Source organism: Scyliorhinus torazame, chromosome 5, assembly GCF_047496885.1.
Source record: "Scyliorhinus torazame isolate Kashiwa2021f chromosome 5, sScyTor2.1, whole genome shotgun sequence".
NCBI lineage: Eukaryota > Metazoa > Chordata > Chondrichthyes > Carcharhiniformes > Scyliorhinidae > Scyliorhinus > Scyliorhinus torazame.
This window is the reverse complement of record NC_092711.1, coordinates 187,235,278-187,260,882: the sequence shown is the minus strand read 5'-3', so window position 1 is coordinate 187,260,882 and position 25,605 is coordinate 187,235,278. Positions and strand designations below refer to the sequence as shown.

The window sequence follows — 25,605 nt, the reverse complement described above, 5'->3', positions numbered from 1 at the left end:
GCCCAAGGACCTATTGACAACCCAGAATTAAGAGACAATGAACGCTGATGGGAGAAGACAGTGAAATCTCCGTCCCTGGATGGTCTTGAACCACCAATTTTTCAGTTGACAACCAAATGTGCTGCCCTATTGTGCCACAGAGAGTGATGGAAAAGCAGATCAGGGGATATTCTAAACCCGGGTACGAGCGAGTTAACACTTCAGATTGCATCTGGTGGAATAACAATTGTTCTCGATCAGTTTTACTCTTCCAAAATAAAAGATGGGATATTCTTGTGGATACGTGGGAACACCTGATCCCACCCACTGCAGACGTATCCATGTCACTGGGAACCAGCTTTTCTTCGAGCCTTTCAGTGTCTTGTCTGTTACCAAGTATTCTGATTGTCCCAAAGCCGATATTAGATTTGAATTCCTGATCTGCAGTAATGAGAATCCTTTCAATTTCTCAGATCAGTTAATTTCACCGATAACACCAGAATCAATGTTCCAGCCTGTCAAAGAAGGGAAAGGTGCCGTAACTGTCTCTGCTCAGTTGGACAGCTCACCCTTCATTCTCCTCGGATTCCGGTTCCCAAAAGATTCACAAAACTGGAGACGGTGTTTTCCAGTTTGGTTCCTTCTGCATTTTTCTACCTACCAACTGACAATATTTTCCAAAATCGAATAATAATAATAATCTTTATTTATTGTCACAAGTAGGTTTACATTAACACTGCAATGAAGTTATTGTGAAAATCCCCTAGTCGCCACATTCCGGCGCCTGTTCGGGTACACAGAAGAATAATTCAGAATATCCAATTCACTTAACAGCACGTCTTTTAGTACTTGTGGGAGGAAATCGGAGCACCCAGAGAAATCCCACGCAGACACAGGGAGAACGTGCAGACTCTGCACAGGCAATGGCCCAAGCTGGGAATCGAACCTGGGACCTTGGAGCTGTGAAGCAACAGTGCTAACCACTGTGCTGCCAGGCTGCTCTCTCAATCCTCTAACCTTGCATTATGACCGGGGATGAGGCAATTCAGTTTTGTGGCGAGATTGTAAACCGGGATTGTTCTCTTCAAAGAGAAGATTAAACAGAGATTTCATGGAGCTGTTCAATATTATGGGATGGGGACTGAGGGAATGGGCGGTTTGATAGAGCAGAAAAGGGAGAAACGGTTTCCACTGATCAGGGTTAGTAGTGAGAGGTTAACTGAAGACAGATTAGCATTTATGTAGCGCCTTTCTCGACCAGAGGGCGTCACAATTAAATCATTATTATATTGGCTGATTTCTGTTCCCATGTTTTATGGTCTATTCCTTTGTTCCCTTGAAACTGGACTATTCCCAGGATACCACATAAAGATGGGGCCAATCAAAAATAAAACGTAGCTGATTTATTTGGTTTTTACCCAGAATCTTAACACCTGAAACTGGGCTGGAGTTTATTATCAGCAGAAAAATACCTCAAATGAACATGGTTAACAGCAAAATCCAATCACTGCAGAGACTTGTGAACTTGCTGGTGTCTCCGCAGATGGTATGACTGAGTGAATCCCTTCCCACACTGGGAACAGGTGAACGGTCTCTCCCCACTATGAACTCGCTTATGTAGCAGCAGACTGGATGACCGAGTGAATCTCTTCCCACACTGGGAGCAGGTGAACGGTCTCTCCCCAGTGTGAATTCGCTGGTGTTCAGCGAGTTGAGATGCTCGCTTGAGCCTAGACCCACAGTGAGAGCACCTGAATGGTCTCTCCTCAGTGTGAACGCGTCGATGGGACATCAGTTCCGAGGAACCTATAAAGCACTTCCCGCAATCCGAGCACCGAAAAGGTCTCTCATCAGTGTGAACACGTTGATGGGATATCAGTTCACTGGAACGTTTAAAGCACTTCCTGCAATCTAGGCATTTAAAAGGTTTCTCATCAGTGTGAACTTGTTGATGGGACATCAGATTCTTGGAACTTTTGAAGCACTTCTCGCAGTGTGAGCATTTAAAAGGTCTCTCATCAGTGTGAACTCGTTGATGGGACATCAGGTTCCCAGAATTTTTAAAGCACATCTCACAGTCTGGGCATTTAAAAGGTCTCTCATCAGTGTGAACTCGTAGATGGGTCATCAGGCTCCTGGAACTTTTAAAGCACAACCCACAGTCTGGGCATTTAAATGGTCTTTCATCAGTGTGAACTAGTTGATGGGTCATCAGGTTCCCGGAACTTTTAAAGCCCTTCTTACAGCCTGGGCATTTAAAAGGTCTCTCATCAGTGTGAACTCGTAGATGGATCATCAGGCTCCTGGAACGTTTAAAGCACTTCCCACATTCTGGACATTGAAAAGGTCTCTCATCAGTGTGAACTTGCCAGTGTGATAGCAGCTGCGAGTATGTCGCAAATCCGTTCCCGCACTCTGAGCAGGTGAATGACCTCTCCTCAGTGTGAACTTGCTGGTGTCTCACGAGGTCAGATGACTGGGTGAATCCCTTCCCACATTTGGAGCAGATAAACGGCCTCTCCCCAGTGTGAATTCGCTCGTGACTCAACAGGTTGGCCAACTGAGTGAATTCCATCTTACACTCGGAGCAGGTGAATGGTCTCTCTCCAGTGTGAACTCGCTGGTGTGTCAACAGTGCAGATGACATTGTAAATTGCTTCCCACACTCGCAGCAGGTGAATGGTCTCTCTCTAGTTTGATACCATCGATGAACTTCCAGGATTGATGGCAAGTGAATCCCTTCCCACAATCTTCACATTTCAACAATTTATCTCTGTTGACTGTATTTATGGTTTGACAGGTCAAATAATCATCCACACGCAGAACACGTGTATAGTTTCTCACCACTGTGAACGGTGCTTTTTTGTTCCTTGTTTAAAATCCGATGATATTCAGGTTACGATAAATTGGGCGACTCTGTTGGATCCTGATGCGATCCTGACTGCAAATCCTCCCCTTCTAATACTCTGCAAAACTAATTTAAAACAGAAAAAAGGGGAGTGAGAGAGAACCCACAAAAACACAAAGGCAGGTTGCGAAATTGAGCTGAATGAATCTGGTCATTTGTGGGGCCGGAACAAGGAAAAGTGACCATGAAAGCTGCTGGATTGTTGTAAAACCCAGCTGGTTCAGTAATGTCCTCCAGGAAAGAGAACCTGCCACCAGTCTGGGTCGACACAAAACTGGGACTTTGATGTGTGGAGGAGGCAGGTGAAAGGGGTTAAGTGAGGTGGGAGAAGAGGCGAAGGAGAGGAATGTATATATCTGCAGAATCTCCCAAACCATCATTTAGAAAGACAAGATTCACATGATGAGAGTCACAGACCATCCTTTTTTTAATAAATTTAGGAGTGCCCAACTCATTTTTTCCAATTAAGGGGCAATTTAGCGTGGCTAATCCACCTAACCTGCACATCTTTGGGTTGTGGGGGTGAAACACACGCAAACACGGGGAGAATGTGCAAACTCCACAGTGACAGTGACCCAGAGCCGGGATCAAACCTGGAACCTCGGCGCCATGAGACAGCAGGGCTAACCCACTGCGCCACCGTGCTGCCCTCGTCACAGACTATCCTGACTGGACTGAGATCCAGTCCTGGATGAACAGAAATTTCTTCCATTTAAATACTGGGAAGACAGAAGCCACCGTCTTCAGTCCCCGCTACAAACTCCACTCCATACACATTAAAACCATCCCTTTCCCTGGAAACTGTCCTAGGCCGAACCTGGCTGTTCACAACCATGGTGGAACATTCATTTTTAAATTTGACTTTGCAGGGTCAGCAGGACAGAGTTTGGCATTGTCGTTTCAGGTGCCTAGGTCTATGCCTCGAGGCCCACCCATTTTCATACCCTTTTATTGACTTTGGAGCAGTTGGATACAACTAAGGGGCTTGCTCCACCATTTCAGAAGGCATTTAAGAGTCAACCAGATGGCTGTGGATCTGGAGTCATATGTCAGGCAACCAAGATTAAGATGGAAGATTTTTTTCCTTAAACAACATTAGTGAATCAGTTGTTTCTTTATGATAATTAACAATGGTTCCTTGATCGCAATTAGTCTTTCAATTTCAGAAAAGAACAAAGAAAAGTACAGCACAGGAACAGGCCCTTCGGCCCTCCAAGCCCGTGCCGACCATGCTGCCCGACTAAACTACAATCTTCTACACTTCCTGGGTCGGCATTCCTCAATTCCCATCCATGTATTTGTCAAGATGCCCCTTAAATGTCACTATCGTCCCTGCTTCCAGCACCTCCTCCGGTAGAGAGTTCTAGGCACCCACTACCCTGTGTGTAAAAGAACTTGCCTCATATATCTCCTCTAAACCTTGCCCCTCTCACCTTAAACCTATGCCCCCTCTACCCTTGGGAAAAGCCTCTGACTATCCACTCTGTCTATGCCCCTCGTAATTTTGTAGACCTCTATCAGGTCGCCCCTCAACCTCTGTCATTCCAGTGAGAACAAACCGAGTTTATTCAACCGCTCCTCATAGCTAATGCCCTCCATACCAGACAACATTCTGGTAAATCTCTTCTGCACCCTCTCTAAAGCCTCCACACCCTTCTGGTAGTGTGGCGACCAGAATTGAACACAATACTCCAAGTGAGGCCTAACTAAGGTTCTATACAGCTGCAACATGACTTGCCAATTCTTATACTCAATGCCCCGGCCAATGAAGGCAAGCATGCTGTATGCCTTCTTGACTACCCTCTCCACCTGTGTTGCCCCTTTCAGGTGACCTGTGGACCTGAACACCGAGATCTCTCTGACTTTCAATACTCTTGAGGGTTCTACCATTCACTGTATATTCCCTACCAGCATTGGACCTTCCAAAATGCATTACCTCACATTTGTCCGGATTAAACTCCATCTGCCATCTCTCCGCCCAAGTCTCTAAACAATCTAAATCTTGCTGTATCCTCTGACAGTCCTAATCGCTATCCGCAATTCCACCAACCTTTGTGTCATCTGCAAACTTACTCATCAGACCAGTTAAATGTTCCTCCAAATCATTGGTCCCAGCACTGATCCCTGCGGAACACCACTAGTCACAGCCCTCCAATTAGAAAAGCATTCTTCCATTGCTACTCTCTGCCTTCTATGGCCTAGCCAGTTCTGTATCCACCTTGCCAGCTCACCCCTGATCCCGTGTGACTTCACCTTTTGTACTACTCTACCATGAGGGACCTTGTCAAAGACCTTACTGAAGTCCAGATAGACAACATCCACTGCCCTACCGGCATCATCTTTGTGACCTCTTCGAAAAACTCTATCAAGTTAGTGAGACACGACCTCCCCTTCACAAAACCATGCTGCCTCTCACTATTACGTCCATTTGCTTCCAAATGGGACTAGATCCTATCTCGAAGAATTCTCTCCAGTAATTTCCCTACCACTGACTTAAGGCTCACCGGCCTGTAGTTTCCTGGATTATCCTTGCTACCCTTCTTAAACAGAGCAACAACATTGGATATTCTCCAGTCCTCCGGGACATCACCTGAAAACAGTGAGGATCCAAAGATTTCTGTCAAGGCCTCAACAATTTCCTCTCTAGCCTCCTTCAGTATTCTGGGGTAGATCCCATCAGGCCCTGGGGACATATCTACCGTAATATTTTTCAAGACGCCCAACACCTCATCTTTTTGGATCTCAATGTGACTCAGGCTATCTACACACCCTTCTCCAGACTCAACATCCACCAATTCCTTCTCTTTGGTGAATACTGATGCAAAGTATTCATTTAGTACCTCGCCCATTTCCCCTGGCTCCACACATAGATTCCCTTGCCTATCCTTCAGTGGGCCAACCCTTTCCCTGGCTACCCTCTTGCTTTTTATGTACGTGTAAAAAGCCTTGGGATTTTCCTTAACCCTATTTGCCAATGACTTTTCGTGACCCCTTCTAGCCCTCCTGACTCCTTGCTTAAGTTCCTTCCTACTTTCCTTATATTCCACACAGGCTTAGTCTGTCCCCAGTCTTTTAGCCCTGACAAATGCCTCTTTTTTCTTTTTGACGAGGCCTACAATATCTCTCGTTATCCAAAGTTCCTGAAAATTGCCGTATTTATCCTTCTTCCTCACAGGAACATGCCGGTCCTGAATTCCTTTCAACTGACACTTGAAAGCTTCCCACATGTCAGATGTTGATTTACCCTCAAACATCCGCCCCCAATCTAGGTTCTTCAGTTCCCGCCTAATATTGTTATAATTAGCCTTTCCCCAATTTAGCACATTCACCCTAGGTCCACTCTTATCCTCGTCCAGCAGCACTTTAAAACTTACTGAATTATGGTCACTGTTCCCGAAATCCTCCCCTACTGAAGCTTCTACCACCTGGCCGGCCTCATTCCCCAATACCAGGTACAGTACAGCCCCTTCCCTAGTTGGACTGTCGACACATTATTTTAAGAAGCCCTCCTGGATGCTCCTTACAAACTCTGCCCCGTCTAAGCCCCTGGCACTAAGTGAGTCCCAGTCAATATTGGGGAAGTTGAAGTCTCCCATCACAACAACCCTGTTGTTTTTACTCTTTTCCAAAATCTGTCTACCTATCTGCTCCTCTATCTCCCGCTGGCTGTTGGGAGGCCTGTAGTTAAACCCCCAACATTGTGACTGCACCCTTCTTATTCCTGATCTCTACCCATATAGCCTCACTGCCCTCTGAGCTGTCCTCCCATAGTACAGCTGCGATATTCTCCCTAACCAGTAGCGCAACTCCGCCACCGCTTTTACATCCCCCTCTATCCCGCCTGAAACATCTAAATCCTGGAATGTTTAGCTGCCAATCCTGCCCTTCCCTCAACCAGGTCTCTGTAATGGCAACAACATCATAGTTCCAAGTACTAATCCAAGCTCTAAGTTCATCTGCCCTACCCGTAATACTTCTTGCATTAAAACATATGCACTTCAAAACATATGCACTTCAGGCCACCAGACATTTAATAATTTCTAATTAAAAAGCCTGCTGTAACGGGATCCAAATCTGGGTCCCCAGACCATTACCCTGGGTCTCCCCCAAGATGACTTACCAACCACACATTTGTGCCATCTCCAAGAATAGGTATCCTTCTGTAAGGGCTCTGAGATCTCACACTGCATATTTTTTTCAGAAAATACTTCTTGATATCGTCATGGATATTTCTAAAATGTAATAATCGGGACAAAGAGCTTTTTAAAATGGCTGAATCTATCTCTACCCGTGACCTCTGAACAAAAACAACTATCTGGGATTCATAAAGAAACTAACACCTTGTTGTATCTTTAGAGACATGCTGATTCTGGACTCTGGAACCCATGTGAAACACAATTATTCTCTGTGATCTCTGCACTGTAAATCTTTATTTTCTCTGTCTGTCTTTTGCAGTTTAAATGAAAAGGGAGCAATGTTCAGACTCTCTTACTGCATTTTTGAGGGTGTCTCAATAAACTAACCGTTTGAGTTCATCCTACCTCAACAGATTTCCAGAAAGCTTTTGACAAGGTGCCACACAAAAGGTTGCTGCATAAACTAAAGATGCATGGCATTGAGAGTAAAGTGGTAGCATGGATGGAGGATTGGTTAACTAACAGAAAGCAGAGAGTGGGGATAAATGGGTGTTTCTCTGGTTGGCAACCTGTAACTAGTGGGGTCCCTCAAGGATCAGTGTTGGGCCCACAGTTGTTCACAATTTACATAGATGATTTGGAGTTGGGGACCAAGTGCAATGTGGCAAAGTTTGCAGACGACACTAAGATGAGTGGTAAAGTAAAAAGTGCAGAAGATACCGGAAGTCTGCAGAAGGATTTGGATAGGTTAGGTGAATGGGCTAGGGTCTGGCAGATGGAATTCAATGTTGCCAAGTGTGAGGCTATCCATTTTGGGAGCAATAACAGCAGAATGGATTATTATTTAAACGGCAAGATGTTAAAACATGCTGCTGTGCAGAGGGACCTGGGTGTGCTGGTGCACGAGTCGCAAAAGGTTGGTGTGCAGGAGCAACGGGTGATTAAGAAGGCTAATCGAGTTTTGTCTTTCATTGCTAGCGGGATGGAGTTCAAGACTAGGGAGGTTATGCTGCAATTGTATAAGGTGTTGGTGAGGCCACATCTGGAGTATTGTGTTCAGTTTTGGTCTCCTTACCTGAGAAAGGACATATTGGCACTGGAGGGAGTGCAGAGGAGATTCACTAGGTTGATCCCAGAGTTGAGGGGATTAGATTATGACGAGAGGTTGAGTAGACTGGGACTGTACTCATTGGAGTTTAGAAGGATGCGGGGGGATCTTATTGAAACATATAAAATTATGAAGGGAATAGATAGGATAGATGTGGGCAGGTTGTTTCCACTGGTCGGGGAAAGCAGAACTAGGGGCCATAGCCTCAAAATAAGGGGAAGTAGATTTTGGACCGAGTTTAGGAGGAACTTCTTCACCCAAAGGGTTGTGAATCTCTGGAATTCCTTGCCCAGTGAAGCAGTTGAGGCTCCTTCTTTAAACGTTTTTAAGAAAAAGATAGATACCTTTCTAAAGAATAAAGGGATTCGGGGATATGGTGTACGGGCCGGAGAGTGGAGCTGAGTCCACAAAGATCAGCCATGATCTCATTGAATGGTGGAGCAAGCTCGAGGGGCTAGATGGCCTACTCCTGTTCCTAGTTCTTATGAGAAAATAGGGCATCAAGGTATAGGAAATAGGCAAACGCTTATAAAGGAGGAATCAAATCAAAACATCTTTATGTTCAGATGTTTGGTGAGAGGAAAAATCAGTGTGGTTTAAATTAACACCTCTTCTGTCCCTAACATATCCCAGTAACATCACTCGACATGACCGTATCTTAGTTCATGTTTCTGAAACTGTCATGCATTTCATGCTTACTCACAAGTCTTCTTCCTCCATCACCCCTGAGGGAGCAACTGGCCAGAGTTGTTTGGAAAAGGAGCCTTGCAGAGAAGACAGAAGGTATCTACAAAGACATGAGGGAGGAGCTGGCCAGAGCTGATTGGAAGGGAAGCCCAGCAGGGATGTCAGAACAGCAATGGCAGGAGGTTTTGGGGGTTATTCGGGAGGCACAACAGAAATTCATCCCAAAGAGGAGGAAACATGCTAAGGGGAGGACGAGGCATCCATGGCTGACTAGGGGAGTCAAGGACAGCACAAAAGCAAAAGAAAAAGCATACAAAGTGGCGAGGATTAGTGGGAAGCCATAGGATGGGGAATCCTTTAAAAGCTAGCAGAGGACAACTAAAAAAGCAATAAGGGGAGAGAAGATGAAATACAAGTGTAAGCTCGCTCGTAATATAATATAAAAGAAGATAGCAACAGGTTTTTTTCAATATATATAAAAGGCAAGAGAGGCAGGAACAGACATTGGACCACTGGAAAATGAGGCAGGCCAATTAGTAATAGGAACCAGAAATGTCAGAGGAGCTGAATAGTTACTTTGCATCAGTCTTCACGTTAGCAGATACCAGTGGGATACCAGAACTCCAGGAGAATCAGGGGTAGAGGTGAGTGTAGTGGCCATCACAAAGGAGAAGGTTCTGGGGAAACTGAAAGGTTTGAAGGTGGAAAAATCACCTGGACTGGATGGACTACACCCCAGGGTTCTAAAGGAGATAGCTGAGGAGGATCCCAGAGGACTGGAAAATGGCTAATGTAACACCCTTGTATAAGAAGGGAGGGAAGCAGAAGATGGGAAATTATAGGCCGGTTAGCCTAACTTCAGACATTGGTAAGATTTTAGAGTCCATTATTAAAGCTGAAATTGCAGAGTACTTGGAAGTGCACGATAAAATAGGACTGAGTTAACACAGCTTTGTCAAAGGGAGGTCATGTCTGCCAAATCTGTTAGATTCTTTGAGGGGGTAACAAGGAAGTTACACAAAGGAGAACCAGTGGACATGATCTATTTAGATTGACAAAGTGGCATATTGGAGGCTGTAAATAAGTTAAGAGCCATGGTGTTAAGGGTAAGATACTGGCATAGATAGAGGATTGGCTGACTGGCAGAAAGTGGGGATTAAGAAGTCTTTTTCAGGATTGCACCCGGTTCCTCATGGTGCGCCTCAGGGATCGGTGTTGGGATCACAACTTTTCACATTAATGATCTGAAAGAAGGAACTGAGGGCACTGTTGCTAAGATTGCAAATGATAAAAAGATCTGTAGAGGGGTAGGTAGTATTGAGGAAGCACAAGGACTTGGACAGGCTAGGAGAGTGGGCAAAGAAGTGGCAGATGGAATACAATGTGGAATAGTGTAAAGTTATGCACTTTGGAAGGAAGCATGGAGGTAAAAGGCTTAGGAAATCAGAAGCACAAAGGGACTTGGGAGTCTTTGTTCAAAATTCTCTTAAAGGTAACGTGTAGGCTCAGTCAGCAGTTCGGAAGGCAAATGCAATGTTAGCATTCATTTAGAGAGGGCTAGAATACAAGAGCAGGGATGTACTTCTGAGGTTGTATAAGGCTCTGGCCAGACCCCATTTAGAGTATTGTGAGCCTTTGGGCCCTGTATCTAAAGAAGGATGTGCTGGCATTGAAAAGGATCCAGAGGAGGTTCACAAGAATGATTCCTAGAATGAAGAGCTTGTCATATGAGGAGCAGTTGAGGACTCTGGGTCTTTACTCGTTGGAATTTAGAAGGATGAGGGGGGTGGGGGGATCTTATTAAAAGTTACAGGATACTGCGAGGCCTGGATCGAGTGAATGTGGAGAGGATGCTTCCACTGTAGGAAAAATTAGAACCAGAGGGCACAGCCTCACATTGAATGGATGGGGATTTAAAACAGATGGGGAGGAATTTTTTCAGCCAGATAAGGGAATAGTGTAAATGGGCTTTAGAGTGGTTTCACAACATCGAGGGCCGAAGGGCCTGTAATGTTCTATGGTGGTGAATCTGTCGAACTCTTTGCCGCAGTAGGCCAAAATCACCGAATGTCTTTCAGACAGAGCTAGATAGATTCTAGATTAATATGGGGATCAGGGGTTATGGGAGAAGGCAGGAGAATTGGGATGAGAAAAATATCTGCCATGTTTGAATGGCAGGGTTTGGGTCTTCCGAACTTGATGTATTATTACTGGGCAGCGGGTTTGGGTCTTCCGAACCTGATGTATCATTACTGTGCGGTGAATGTGGAGAATGTACGGAACTGGGTCAGAGGCGTTGACTCCCAATGGGTTAGAATGGAGGAGAGTTTGTGTAGGGGGTCGGGATTGAAGGAGCTAGCAACTGCGCCGCTCACGATGGCCCCGGGGAGATAGTCAGAGAGTCCGGTAGTAATACCTTCATTGAGAATTTGGAGGCAGTTTCGCTAGCACTTCGGGTTGGGGCAGGGTCAAGGGAAATGCAGATTCTGGGGAACCATAGATTTGAGCCAGGGAAGTGGGATGGAAATTTTAGGAGATGGGAGGAGAAAGGAATTAGAACACTAAAAGATTTGTTTCTTGGGGGTCTGTTTGCAGGATCGAAGAAGCTGGGAGCGAAGTATAGTCTGCAGCAGGGAGAAATATTTAGATACATGCAGGTTCGAGACTGCCAGAAAGGAGATAGAGAGCTTCCCAGTAGAGCCAGCTTCCAAATTGCTGACGACAGAGGGAATGGAGAAGGGGGTAGTATCGGCGCTTTACGGGGCTATTTTGGAAGAGAAGGCGCCGCTGGAAGGGATCAAGGCAAAGTGGGAGGAAGAGTTGGGAGAGGGTATGGAGGAGGGGTTCTGGTGTGGAGTACTCTGAAGGGTGAATGCCTCCACCTCGTGTGCAAGGTTGGGGCTGATACAGCTGAAGGTGGTCTATAGGGCACACCTTACAAGGGCACAGATGAGCCAGCTCTTTGAGAGGGTAGAAAATGTGGGAGAACGTTGGGGGGGGGGGGGGGGGGGGGGGGGCGCAACATTCATATGTTTTGGTCCTGTCCAAAGCTGGAGGATTACTGGAAGGAGGTTTTTAGGGTAATCTCTGAAGTGGCGCACGTGAAACTGGACCCAGGCCCTCAAGGAGGCCATATTCGGGATGTCGGACAAGCCAGGGTTGGAAACGAGTGCGGATGCAGATGTTGTAGCGTTTGCCTCGTTGATCGCCCGAAGGCAGATCCCGTTAGCGTGGCGGGGGGACTTGCTGGAATTCTTGACTCTTGAGAAGGTCAAATTTGAACGAGGGGAAAAATGGAGGGGGTTCTACTACTCATGGGCGTTATTCATTATGCACTTTCGAGAATTGGATTACATCGAACATTGAGGGGTGGACTACTTGTGCTAATGGTGACTATGGGTGATTCCGGATTCCTTTTTGTCATTTGCTTGTAAACATGCAATGTTTAGGGGTTTGGTGGGAGGATGGGATTGTTGTTATTGATATGGGGATTGACATTGCATTCATTACTGATTATTGTTGGGTGCAAATTTGAGAGCAAGCATGAAAAAGGAGAATAAAAATATTTTTTAAAAAATGATTCAATGGCAGAACACACTCGATGGACCGAGTGGCCTCATTCTGCTCCCATGTTGTATGGTCTTAAAACTGAGGTTCGTTGGAATCTTGACTCACTTGTCTGAAAGGGTGGAAGAGATAGGAAGCCTCACAACTTTTAAATATTTAGACGAGCACTTGAAATGCCATTGCATACAAGGCTGCAGGCCAAGACCTGGAAAATGGGACTAAAATAGTTAGGTGCTTGACTGTCGGCACTACGTGATGGGCCTCTTTCATAGAATTTACAGTGCAGAAGGAGGCCTTCAGCCCATCGGGTCTGCACCGGCTCTTGGCAAGAGCACCCTACCCAAGCCCACACATCCACCCTATCCCCATAACCCAGTAACCCCACCCAACACGAAGAATAATTTTGGACACTAAGGGCAATTTATCATGGCCAATCCACCTAACCTGCGCATCTTTGGACTGTGGGAGGAAATCAGAGCACCCGGAGGAAACCCACACAGACACGGCACAGACAGTGACCCAAGCCGGGAATCGAACCTGGGACCCTGGAGCTGTGAAGCAATTGTGCTAACCACTATACTACCATGCTACTCTTTCTGTGCTGAAAAACTCGGATTGTCCCAAATAAACATTGTGGCCGCGCACAACTGCACATTTTCCCCACACAAAGATTCACACGCGCTTTAGTATATTTTCCACTGGCAGCATGGCGGCCGTTAACTCAGGTTTGTAAATTGCAAAAACCGTCGCCTCACTCGGTGAGAACGGGGGCTCATGAAGTAATTTTCCGGCATTGGTGGTTTACGCGACATGTTTACGGAGCCTCTCCAACCACCCGCCGGATCCATCGCTCCCTCCGTCCCGCTAGTCCAACAATTTACCGATTGAGCATCACATCAACCACCTCCATCGCCATTACTCACACTGCGCATACTCCATTCCCAGCTTCGTTCACACCGATTGGTTGGAGGACCAGCCACTCTTGTTGGTCATCCAGCCTCGCCCCTTTTCGTCCTATTGGTCTGGAGCTGCCGTCAATCTGCCGGCCATTGTGACGAGTTCAAAGAGCGGGAGCCGCCACAGGCTCAGGCTGATTTGCTGATCATTGGCAGCATTTTTGTTAGGGAATTAGAGCTGGAGATCGATGGGATTAATATTAATTTCCCGAGGGCATTTATTATCACCTTTACATGAGAAAGTCCCCGCTTCAATCCCCCTGCAAACTTTGTGTTTCAAATTTAACCGCACAATAAATAAACATTGAGATTTAGTATTAACACAGAAAAATATGAGGTGATGCATTCATTTAATTAATAAAATCACAATCTACATTAAATGGTAAAGGCTAATAAGTTTCAGAGGAACAGCAGTGGAAAGGGATGGAATATTCTAGTTAACATATTGTGTTATGATTAATCAGCATGTTCAACACTCCAGTATCAGCACATATACTAAAATTGGAACGATACAGAGAAGATTAGCAACTTTAAAACTTCATTGAGAAATATCAGCTGATCAGGAAGGATGGTTACTGGGGACTCCAGTAATGTCATAAAACAGCGACATTCAATCAAGTTGGTTCACTACCTGTCCCTTTAAAGATGGAAAACTGGGACATCCTGCTCCAAACACATCCCACCCTGTTCACACTGAGAATCCTTGGTGGAGAGCTGGGACATTCTGGGCGGGATTCTCCAATAATGGGGCGATGTCCTCACGCCTGTGAAAAAACATGTGCAAATCACTCTGGAGTAAGTCCATGGTGATTCTGCGATTTGCAGGGGTCTAGCAGGGCCCCAGAGTGCTCCTCGCAGCTCTGGCTGCCGATATGTGGCCCTGTACTTCCGGTCGGGGGCCTGCGCATGTGCACGGCAGCGGCCTGTGTCGGCCACCCTGCACGACATGGCCGACCACACCGCGGACCGGTAACAAGAAGATAGCACGCGCACGCGGATCGGTGGCCCCCGATCGGAACCCTGGCCATCCTGGAGGCACCTCCCCCCCCCCCCCCCCCCCCCCCGGTGAATGATCCACCCACCCCCCACCAGGGCGGCCACGGACTGAGTCTGCAGCCACCACGCAAGTGCCCACTGGGTGGAACCATGAGAGAACCACGCCGGCAGGAACTCGGCCAGCTGCAACTGGAGAATCGCTGTGGGGGCCTCTTTCAGTGGTTCCCGACCGGCGCCGCATCGACAACACGCGCCCGATTAGCGGCGATACCCCGAGGACCGAAGAATCGCGGGAACGCCATCGGACCCGATCTCAGGTCTGATGTCCATTCTCCACCCCCGTGCCGAGCTCGATTCCGGCGTATAGGGTCGGAGAATCCCGCCCCTGTCTCCAAACACTTCCCACACTGAGAATCCCAGGGTGGAGAACTGGAACATCCTGGGAGGGATTCTGTGATCCTGAGGCTAAGTGTTGACGCTGCTAAACGTGTTGGACTGTGCTAAACCAGCCCCTTTTGACCGTTATCCAGAATATTTTTAACATAAATTTAGAGCACTGTTGGAGGGCAATTTGTGATACTGGACTATGATATAAATTATAGGTGGCCCTGTAACTACATTTGTGCTTCTATATTACTTTTGAATAGTTCTGATGAGACAAAAGGTACTCATTGGCTTTGATGCCTGTTTAGAAGAGGCAATTTGTAGAAATAGATAGTGTATACACAATGCTTGTTAATATCAGAAAGGACACAAAATGGCTGTTAACTATTTTAGCAATACTAAAGACACAAAATGGCTCAACTAGCCACTTTCCTTTAAAAATAAACTACCTCATGAGAACCTAGGGAGTTATTCAACAGCTGCTGATAACAGCTTCCCAGAACAAGAAATGCTTTGTGTCCTTGATATGATCAAGGACCCCAGTTGCAGACAGGACATCATTATGTTAGTTTTGAATGACTTCTGTATGAAGTTAGCGGCAGGTAAGACAACACCCACTTTAACCATATATGTGATAACTGGGATGCTAGGAAAATTGATTGACTGCATGTAATGAAGTGTGACGCGAATATAGTTGATTGATTGTATGTAAATGAGAATACAACTAATTCCGCCCCTTGAATCTGTATATTAACCCGTGTGAGCCTTAGCTCAAGTGAGAAAAGGTGCTGTCAAAGGCTGCGGAGTCTCAGGCCTTTCCTCCCAGAATTCTGATATAATAAACTGCTTTTTTACTTATACTCAGGCCTTCGTGGGAATATTTTCACCTCTAACATTTGGCGTAGTCCAGCGGGAGGTTGTTGAGTCGAACGCTGCTCAAGCCGTTGGACAAGGCGAGTAGTCAAACCTTTGACCGCCAGAAATTAGAGTCACACGGCGAGACGGACGGACGGCAAAGCAACATCCAACGAATCTGGTATCAAGGCCAAGTGAGTAAAAGACTCAGTTTAAAATGTCTTTTTTTTGGTTTGTTTTGTTGGTCCGCTATACCATTTTCTTTAGTACTAATTGGCTGCTCGAAGACCCATGCTGAGCCTGAATTAAGGGGGCGATTGAGCTCTCACGTGACGGTCAGAGTTAGTTGGGAATCCGAGACGCAGACTGTTGAGTGAATAATGAGTCACGAGATTTACCGTGGCACAGCGCCAAGCCAGGATTGCCACCCTCCGGGAGTGGACGCTAGGTAAAGCCTCTGAGCACAGTCGCCTAGGCACACCGGATACGCGGGTGATAGAGACGACACGGTTGACACATCATGGAAAAGAGAGGCATGAGGCCGCTTTTCTGGGGCCCCCCGGAATCCATGAGTCTGGCGTTTGGGTAAGAGCAAAATACTCTGGTACAAAAAAAACAATGATCAGAGCTGGGTGGGATCCCGACGCAGCCCCTGTAGAACAAAGGAGTCATCTTAGTTCATCAGTTAGAAGAATAAATGACAGAAATTAAGTGCACCCCCATGCAGCATTATGCTAATAATGTAAATGACAGATATAAAGCCTTCACACCATTTGAAAAACAGGCTATTTTAAAGGAATTGAGCTCTCACTCTCCTCCCACATTCACACCAAACCATTTTAAGCACAGAAACAAAGCGAGAAAAGATAGCGGCAGTACAGATTGTGCAAACTGGCAAAAGAATCACAGGAAACTGCTACAATTACGGCTACGACTGTCCTGGAATGTCTCAAGGAGAGGGGAATGAAACATGCTCCCTGGGAATGGACATTTTAAATTAACTAAAAGTTTAGACATGTCCAAAGGAAAATAAAAAAATGAAATAAAGTAAAAATCCAAAAGATCAGACTTCTTGGTCATTTAGGAATGAGGAGGGGAAGATACAACGTCCCAGAAACATTGTAACCCAATTAATAAAAGTGGAAGCTGGGTGGATTTCAATAAGACACACTGCGGCACGTTAAAAAAAGGGGGCTGAAACCTCAATCAGCTTTTTGTTCAGAAATATCTGAGGATGGCAAATCCCCCTTCCCCCCAAAAAAATGGAGAGTAAGGTAAATACAAGATTAAGGTTGGAAACTTAACAATGATTCTTGTCTAGAATAACTTCAGATCGTTTCAAATTTACGAGATCGGTTTTCAGTTTGAGATTAAGCCTTTCAGGCCGCCCAGATAAACTCGGCAGTAATTCAATTCATTTGAATCAAAAAACAAACCCAGTAATATCTCTTTCAAACACTGGTTAAATAGTGAACATTGAAAATTGAATTCAGTTTAAAGCACAAGAAAGAACTTTGAGTAACATTAATGGAACTTTATTTGAGATCACGTAAAAGACGCAAATGGCATCATTCCAAGTTCTCCACCTCCTTCGGTTCTGTACAAAAGTTTAACTATTTCAGCAAGCAGGTCAGCTGCACAAACAAATATACGTCTCTAAGAATAGCTAATGCCTATAAAATTAATCAGTGGAAATTGACTTAAATGGAATAACACAGATAAAGTTTTGTGATGAAGGAGAATGGAAGATTTTGCTCAGTATTTTAATTAAGCGATTGTGAAATTGCTGTCTCTTTGAGAATCTGTAGCCATGAGAGAGGGCTAACAGTTAACTCTGATATTTGCGACCTGTGAGAATGTGTGTGTTTGGTCTGTGAATGTTAATATATCTCTGCATAGATTTATCTTCTGAGAAGTAACCTTGAGTTTATAAGTTGCAACTTTAGAATAGGCTCCAGAAGGATTTTTACCGAATTTATTTTGGTTAAAGCACTGAAGTGCTAGGTTTCCTTTGTGAGTGTGGTGATATTTGTGTGTCGTCTGACATTGTGATTTAAAGATCATAGTTTGAGTGTAATTAACAAATTTTTCTTTTCAAAGGTTATCATTGACATTTCCAGATTAATTTTGATACACGAGGAATTTTAATCAGGGTACAAAACCATGTATGTAACAATAAGAAAATATTAGTTTTATGGTGTTCATTGGAAGTTAGCATAATTGAAATACATATGACAGTTGAAATTCATATGACAAATGGCCTATCCGGTGTTTCATTAGTTCAGGGTTAAATCTTCCCTGACACAACGCAGATGTATTAATTCTGAGATTGCAGAATTAAGTGTAAAGGACAGATGGGTAAATAAAATGTGTCCATGATCATGTTTCTTGTTTAAAAAAAAGATGGGTGGTGACAAAATGACGTCTGGTAGAGAACTCTGGTAGAGAACCAAGATACAGCGCAAAAATTGGTTCAGTCATATATTCAATAAGTTATTGTGTTTGATATTTTAAAATAAATGTTTAAAATTAGCTTGCAAATTAAAACTTCAGACAATGTGGAAGCTGTTTTTTAAAAAAACACACAACTCTGATTAAAAGCAAATCTGTATTCCAAGAGAACACATCGTTCTAAGACATTTGTGTAGCGCACAAAAACTTACACAAGACGAGAAGCGATGAAGTCTATCTAGGCTTTATTAATCGAGACTCGTTCCCCAGCAGCTCAGTTACAGAATGAGGCTGCGGGGAGAACTCGAGCTCTTATACTCCGCCTTCAGGGCAGAGCCAGAAGTCGGCAGATCCAACCAGGACCCGGGACCTGTCAGCCAATAGCCTCTCGGCTTCACAGGTACCATCTTACCCCTAATACATACCACCACAATTTGATAACGGGAATTTGGCAGCAATCCAACTTTTACTCCACCCCCTTTTCAAACCAGCAGAGAATTGACCTGTGTTTGTTAATGCCTGGACCATGAATTTGGATTCAGTTGGATTGGTTTTTGGAGCAGGCCAGGAGCTGGATTAGGGGTTTGCCCCTGTCCACACTCTGAGCTCTGGCTTTGTAATTCTGATTTTTAAAATACAGCTGAAGATGTATTTTTAATTGGAAATTACAAATCTTAAGTTTTGAATTGTCAGATATATTCAGATTAGTTAACTCATTCTGCCCCATGCAGAATGGATCTTTTGTGTTTTACTTTACAAGTAACTACAAGTGGACAATATTTGCAGTAGCTTCAGGAATTTGAGACAGTTGGGTTACTGTAAACTGGCTAATTAACCAGGCAAAAGCACGTCAAGGTCGGGTTCAAGCGCAACAGAATTAGGCGCGTAACCACGAGGAAAATAGATATGAGAAGGTTGCAAAATATGAGAACTACTAACCCCTGAATAACACGCGTGTTCGGCCCATACACAAAAAGCTTTGTACGGGCAACATCTAACACCTGGTGACGACCAGGACACTTTTCCACTTTTCCTTTAAATTTTTAGGTTAAACATTCAAGAAAGGCTGGAATGACAGCAGCAGCTGTGGGGACTCGTGATGGCTCTTGAGATCTCAGAACAACTACAAGCACTTAAAAGCTCAGGAACATCACTGATTTCACAACGGACACAGGATGAACGTAGCTATATGAACTATGGTGCTTTATAGAATTTTATTGACGGGATGTGCGTCCCAACAGCCAGAGACTGGAACAATTAAATAACTTATTTTGATGCTTGGCTGCAGATACATTCGGGGAAAGACAGCAGATGCGTATACAAATTGTGTCTGTACTTCTCGCGCGTTCAGGTATTGTTTATATGAAATAAATATGTATAGTGTTTTAAGTAAGGTTGTTATGAAGCAGGCTGCCAATGACACGGGTGCCACTAGATTTTGAGGGCATGACAACCTGCACAGGGTTAGAAGAGGCATAATCAATGATGCAGTGACATGACTTAACACAGAAACTTCTATGGTAAAGTTACTAGACATACAAAGGTTAAATGCGAAGGTGGAACAACTTACAGGAATAAGGAAGAGGATATTAGGGAAAGCAGAGAAAGGTCTGGCCAGCTTGGGGAAGAGGGCCTGGATTTACAATTGAATAGGACAACAGTGTTAGGGACACACACTGAGACAATCAACAATAATTAACAAACTCATCGACCAAGAAAGGGAGACAGCCGGAAGGACAAGGACATCTAAGCCACAACCTTGATCTGATTTAAAGGGGGGAGATGCCTGATTGAATAGACAGCCCGCAACTGGCTAACCTAGCCAAATGACAAGGGACGCTGGACAACCGTACTCTGAAGGGAGTAACCAGTGTATACTCATCGATCCCCGACTGCAAAATGGACGAGATAACGGGGGTAGAGATGGTCCTGATGATCCCAATCATCACACCGGACTCAGGGCCATACTCTCACAACCAACTGGAGGGTATTAGAATCGTACGGGCTAACACCTCCCTCAGGTACTATCTCATCGAGACCTCTGCTATACGCAGGGATAATATATGGGATCTCCCTCACGTTGCCCCCACCCGGTGGGACAGGGAGAGTTGGACGAATGTGGGTTAATCAGAACTTGTGTCTTAGCAATTACACCTGCCCTCATGCATTTTAAGTTTCTGGGGAAAAGGAACTACTGGGTCTCCGCCACTGTAACCTCCTATTGCTATAACTTTTGTACCCCTTAGGCCCACCACTATAGGCCTAGCAAGGATCATTTGAGTTAGGATTATAAAGAGCCAGAGATGGTCTTGCAGAAACTCTGAGGGAACGAAGACTCAAGATCAGTCAATCAGTTAAGCTTTACCACCAGTTAACGAAAAAAAAACATGCTTTGAAAAAGAAACAGAGGAACTACTTCAGAGTGAAAGTTAGATGAGCTTACTTGAAAACTGCTATAAATAACATCATTTAATGACAGACACCAGAGATAGTCAGGGAGGCAGGAATGATTGATATCAAGACATTAAATGTGACATACATGGGTTCGTTTGAGGGGCGATCTTTGAATCACATGCACGGTGTACATACGGAACATCTGGGAGGTTACATACCCCAAAGGACGTATACCTTTGCTACACACCCTGCAGCTCTCATATCATTTCATTGTGGTCAGTTGGAGTTCTGTAACCATCTTCCATGACCAGAAGGAGGGAGTGTTGGAGGGCATTTTGTAGAAATAGATAGTGTATACACAATGCTTGTTAATATCAGAAAGGACACAAAATGGCTGTTAACTATTTTAGCAATACTAAAGACACAAAATGGCTGAACTAGCCACTTTCCTTTCAAAATAAGTTACAAAATGTGTAAACTACCTCATGAGAACCTAGGGAGTATTTCAACAGCCACTGATAACAGCTTTCCAGAACAAGAAATACGATGTGTCCTTGATAAATCACTGAAGTTTGCAGACAGGACATCATTATGTTAGTTTTGAATTACTTCTGTATGAAATTCGGGGTGGGTAAGACAACACCCACTTTAACCATATATGTGATAACTGGGATGCTAGGAAAATTGATTGACTGCATGTAATGAAGTGTGATGCGAATATAGTTGACTGATTGCATGTAAATGAGAATACAACTAATTCCGCCCCTTGAATCTGTATATTAACCCGTGTGAGCCTCAGCTCAAGTGAGAAAAGGTGCTATCAAAGGCTGCGGAGTCTCAGGCCTTTCCTCCCAGAATTCTGATATAATAAACTGCTTTTTTTACTAATACTCAGGCCTTCGTGTGAATATTTTCACCTCTAACAAGCACCTAATTTTTTTTTCCAATTAAGGGGCAAGTTAGTGTGACCAATCCTCATATTTTGGGTTGTGGGGGCGAAACCCACGTCGACAATGGGAGAATGTGCAAACTCCGCACAGTCAGTGACCTGGGGCCGGGCTCGAACTCGGGTCCTCAGTACCGTAGGCAGCAGTGCTAACCACTGCACCACCGTGCTGCCATCGCTATCCAGAGTATTATCATGTATAACTGAGGTTGAGTTTATTACCATCAATAGTAACAGACTTGAATGAACGAGTTTCAGTCCTGGATGTGATTAAGACAAAAGTATAACCCTATAGTTGCTTGTGAACAAGTTGGTGTTTCAGCAGGTGGGATGAGGTAATGAGTCGGAGCAGGTGAACAGCCTCTCCCAGGTGTGAGTTCGCTCATGTACAGTGAGATTAGAAGTTTGTCTGAACTCAATCTCACCGTGAGAGCACCTGAACAGTTTCTCTTCAGTGCAAACATGTTGATGGGACTTCATCTCCCCAGACCTTTTAAAACACTTCTCGCAGTCTGGGCAGTGAAAGGGTCTCTCACCAGTGTGTGTTCACTGGTATCTCAGGAGGTGGGCTGACTGAGTGAATTCCTTCCCATAGTCTGAGCAAGTGAATGGTCTCTCCCCAGTGTGACTGCGCTCGTGCACAATGAGAATAAATGATTACTTGAAGCCAGTCCCACAGCGAGAGCACCAGAACACGCTCCTCGATGTGAACACATTGATGGGACATCAGCTCCCAGGAACCTTTAAGCACTTTCCACGATCCAGGCATTTAAAAGGTCTCTCCACTGTGTGCTCGCTGGTGTCTCAGCAGGGTGATAGACTCAGTAAATCCCTTCCCACACTTGGAGCACATGAACGGCCTCTCTCTAGTGTGAACCCGCTGGTGTAGAGTGAGGTCAGATAATGTTGTGAACCCAGTCCCACAGTGAGAACAGCAAAATGGTTTCTCAACTCAGCATGTGAGTTGATTGAGTGAATCCCTTCCCATATTCAGAGCAAGTAAACGGGCTCTTCCCAGTGTGAATTCACTGGTATTGAGTCAGTTGAAATGAGTGCCTGAATACTCTTTCGTCAGTGTGAATGAGTTGATGGGACATCAGCTCTCTCGAACTTTTCAAGAACTTGCCCCAGTCTGAACATTTAAAAAGTCTCTCGTTGATGTGTCAGCAGGTGGGATGAATGAATGTATCGCTTTGGTAATCAAATTCTTTCTCACTGTCCCCACTCTCCCCAGTTTGGCTGCGCTTGTGTTTCGACAGGTCAGAAGTTTGACTGAAGACTCGGCCACACACACACAACACATGGACGGTTTCTCCTCACTGCGAACGGAGCATTTTCCTTCCATTTTCAAAATCCAATGATATTCAGGTTATGATAAATTGGGCGACTCCCTCAGATCCTGAAGTGATGTTTGGTTTCAGTTTCCCAACTTCAAATCCTCCGTGCGGCCCTAGCTGTAGCATTACTAAAATTCATCACGAGGATGATGAGAGAGAGAGCTTGGAGAAGAAGGTGATGATGGAGAAATATATCATGGGTGGGATTTTCCGACCCCCCGCCGGATCGGAGAATTGCCGGGGGGGGGCGGCATGAATCCCGCCCCCGCCGGCTGCCGAATTCTCCGGCGCCGGAGATTTGGTGGGGGCGGGAATCGCACCGCACTGGTCGGCGGCCGCTAACAGCGCCCCCCCCCCGGCGATTCTCCAGCTCGTGATGGGCCGAGTGGCCGCTCGTTTTCGGCCCGGCCCGCCAGCGTATGTTACACCAGGTATTTGCCGGCGGGACCTGGCTGCGCGGACAGCCTCTGGGATCCTCGTGGGGGCGCAGTGGGATCTGGCCCAGGGAGGTGCCCCCACGGCGGCCTGGCCCACGATCGGGGCCCACCGATCCGTGGGCGGGCCTGTGCCGTGGGGGGCACTCTATTCTTCCACACCGGCGGCTGTAGCGGTCCGCCATGGCCAGTGCAGAGACAAAGCCCTCTGCGCATGTGCTGGGATGACATCAGCACACGCTGGCGCTCCCGAGCATGCGCCAACTCGCAACGGCTGGCGGAGGGCCTTTGGCACCGGTTGGCGTGGTGCCAAGCCCCTTCCCCACTGGCCGGCGCGACGCAAACCACTCCGGGGTCGGCCTAGCCCCTGAAGGTGGGGCGATTCCGCACTTTTGGGGCGGCCCGACGCCGGAGTGGTTCATGCCACTCCTTCCCTCCGGAGTTTCCTGCCCCATATTTCTGAAACACAACCAGAACTACGAGGGAATCTCCAAAATCCTCAACCTCCCCCACCTAGAAGGGCCAGGGCAACAGGTGAATGTGAAAACTATCATCTCCAAATTCCCCTCCAAGTCAGACTTGGAGAGGAATGAAATTGTCTGACATCTAGAAGTGGGTGAACAGAAATCTACTTCATTTCAATTTTGGGCAGACTGAAGTCTTTATTTTTGGTCCCTGCAACAAACTCCACTCCTTTTTGGGCAGCATGGTAGCACAATTGGCTAGCACTGTGGCTTCACCAGCGCCAGGGTCCTAGGTTTGATTCCCCGCTGGGCACTGTCTGTATGGAGTCTGCACATTCTCCCGTGTCTGCGTGGGTTTCCTCCGGGTGCTCCGGTTTCCTCCCACAGTACAAAGACGTGCAAGTTAGGTGGATTGGCCATGCTAAATTGTGCTTAGTCCAAAAAATGTTAGGACGGGTTATTGGGTAATGGGGATAGGTTGGAAGTGAGGGCTTAAGTGGGTCGGTGCAGACTCGATTGGCCGAATAGCCTCCTTGTGCACTGTATGTTCTATGATCTATGTTGTTTCTTAATCATCAAATCCGTCCCTCTCCCTGACAACTGTCCGAGGCTGAACCAGACTGTTCAACGTTTTAGTATCATATTTGACCCTGAGATGAAGCATTTTGATGAACATGTTGCTCCCATTCCGTCATCGAAAGGATCGAAGAATATCGCCCCTCACAAACATGTGTCCTTTCGCCCATTGTCACCTGGAAACATGGCAGCCGTTAACTTGGGTCAGTAACTGGGGGAAAATAACCTGCGGCTCCGTTCGGTACGAACGAAGGACTGTAAAGTTGATTATCTTTGTTTGCAGCTTTCACAAGGTATTTACGAATGTGGTAAATGTATTACTGCTACCATTCACCATTGTATTACATTACATTACATTGTATTATGTTGGTGCCCTTGTGGGCTCTGCCTATGGCTCCGCCACCTCGGGGGAGGTATATAGATCTGCAGCCTGTAGGCGGCACTCAGTACAGATAAGTCACAGGCAGGCACAGTTCTAGCTGATTAAAACCACTGTTCACTTCAACTCTCCATCTCGTGTGAATTGATGGTCGCATCAACAAAGCCTCTCCTCCCACCCGCCAGATCCATAATATTAATCTCCCTCACCAATGTCTTTGAAAGAAACATCTCTCCTTTGCCATTACTTAGACTGAACATGTTCTAGCCCTCATTCACTCCGATTGGTCGGAGGACCAGCCGCTTGCGCTGGGTCCTCCCGCTCCCTCTCTTGGATTAGATTTAGATTTATTGTTACGTGTACCGAGGTACAGTGAAAAGTATTATTGAAAAATATGGTCCGGAGCTGCCATCAATCAGCCGGGCATTGTGAGGTGTTAGTGTGGGTCAGAGACTGCAGAAAGAGTCAAATGGACAATGAGGGAGCGTTTACTTGAGTCACATTCACATTGGATTGTATTTGTGACTTTGGGAAGAGCTGGTTTAATACTGTGACAGGGAGAGAAATCTTTTTTTTAACAAACAATTTTAATGAGGTATTTTTGGCGTAACAAACAAACACAGTACAAAAAAAAATAGAGTACAAAGAACAGTGATCAAAAAGCAGCCGCCGACATTCGTCCCTCCAAGGCCCGCCTATTTAACCCCCTACTCTATACTACCCTAACACCTCCCTGCTGACGATTAATTCCCCGCAAAGAAGTCAATGAATGAACCCTGACACCGACCCTCTCAAGGTGAACTTGATCTTTTCCAGACCGAGAAAGATCGCCATGTCGGTTAACCAGGTCTCTAACTTCGGAGGCCTAGACTCCCTCCAAGCCAGTAGTATCCGTCACTGGGCTACCAAGGAGGAAAAGGCCAGAACATCTGCCTCTCGCTCCTCCTGAACACCCGGGTCCTCCAACACCCCAAAGATCGCTACCCCTGGACTCATTTCCACCCTTGTCTTCAATACCCTGGACATGACATCCGCGAACCACTGCCAA

General features: G+C 45.7%; 1 protein-coding gene across 5 annotated transcripts; it reads right to left on the bottom strand.

Moving 5' to 3' along the window:
• Positions 1-662: 662 nt before the first annotated feature.
• LOC140420804 (uncharacterized) lies at positions 663-13,359 on the bottom strand. Of its 5 annotated transcripts, none has more exons than XM_072504847.1 (3): positions 13,141-13,287; positions 7,008-7,119; positions 663-2,953 (listed from the first exon to the last, which is right to left on the bottom strand). In XM_072504847.1, the coding sequence occupies exon 3, from the start codon at positions 2,624-2,626 to the stop codon at positions 1,484-1,486; it is 1,143 nt and encodes a 380-aa protein (XP_072360948.1). In that variant the 5' UTR covers positions 2,627-2,953; positions 7,008-7,119; positions 13,141-13,287; the 3' UTR covers positions 663-1,483. The 5 variants fall into 5 exon arrangements, with proteins under 5 accessions (XP_072360948.1, XP_072360949.1, XP_072360950.1 ...); XM_072504848.1 differs by having other exon boundaries at positions 13,267-13,283; XM_072504849.1 differs by lacking the exons at positions 7,008-7,119; positions 13,141-13,287 and adding an exon at positions 13,309-13,359.
• Positions 13,360-25,605: the final 12,246 nt, after the last annotated feature.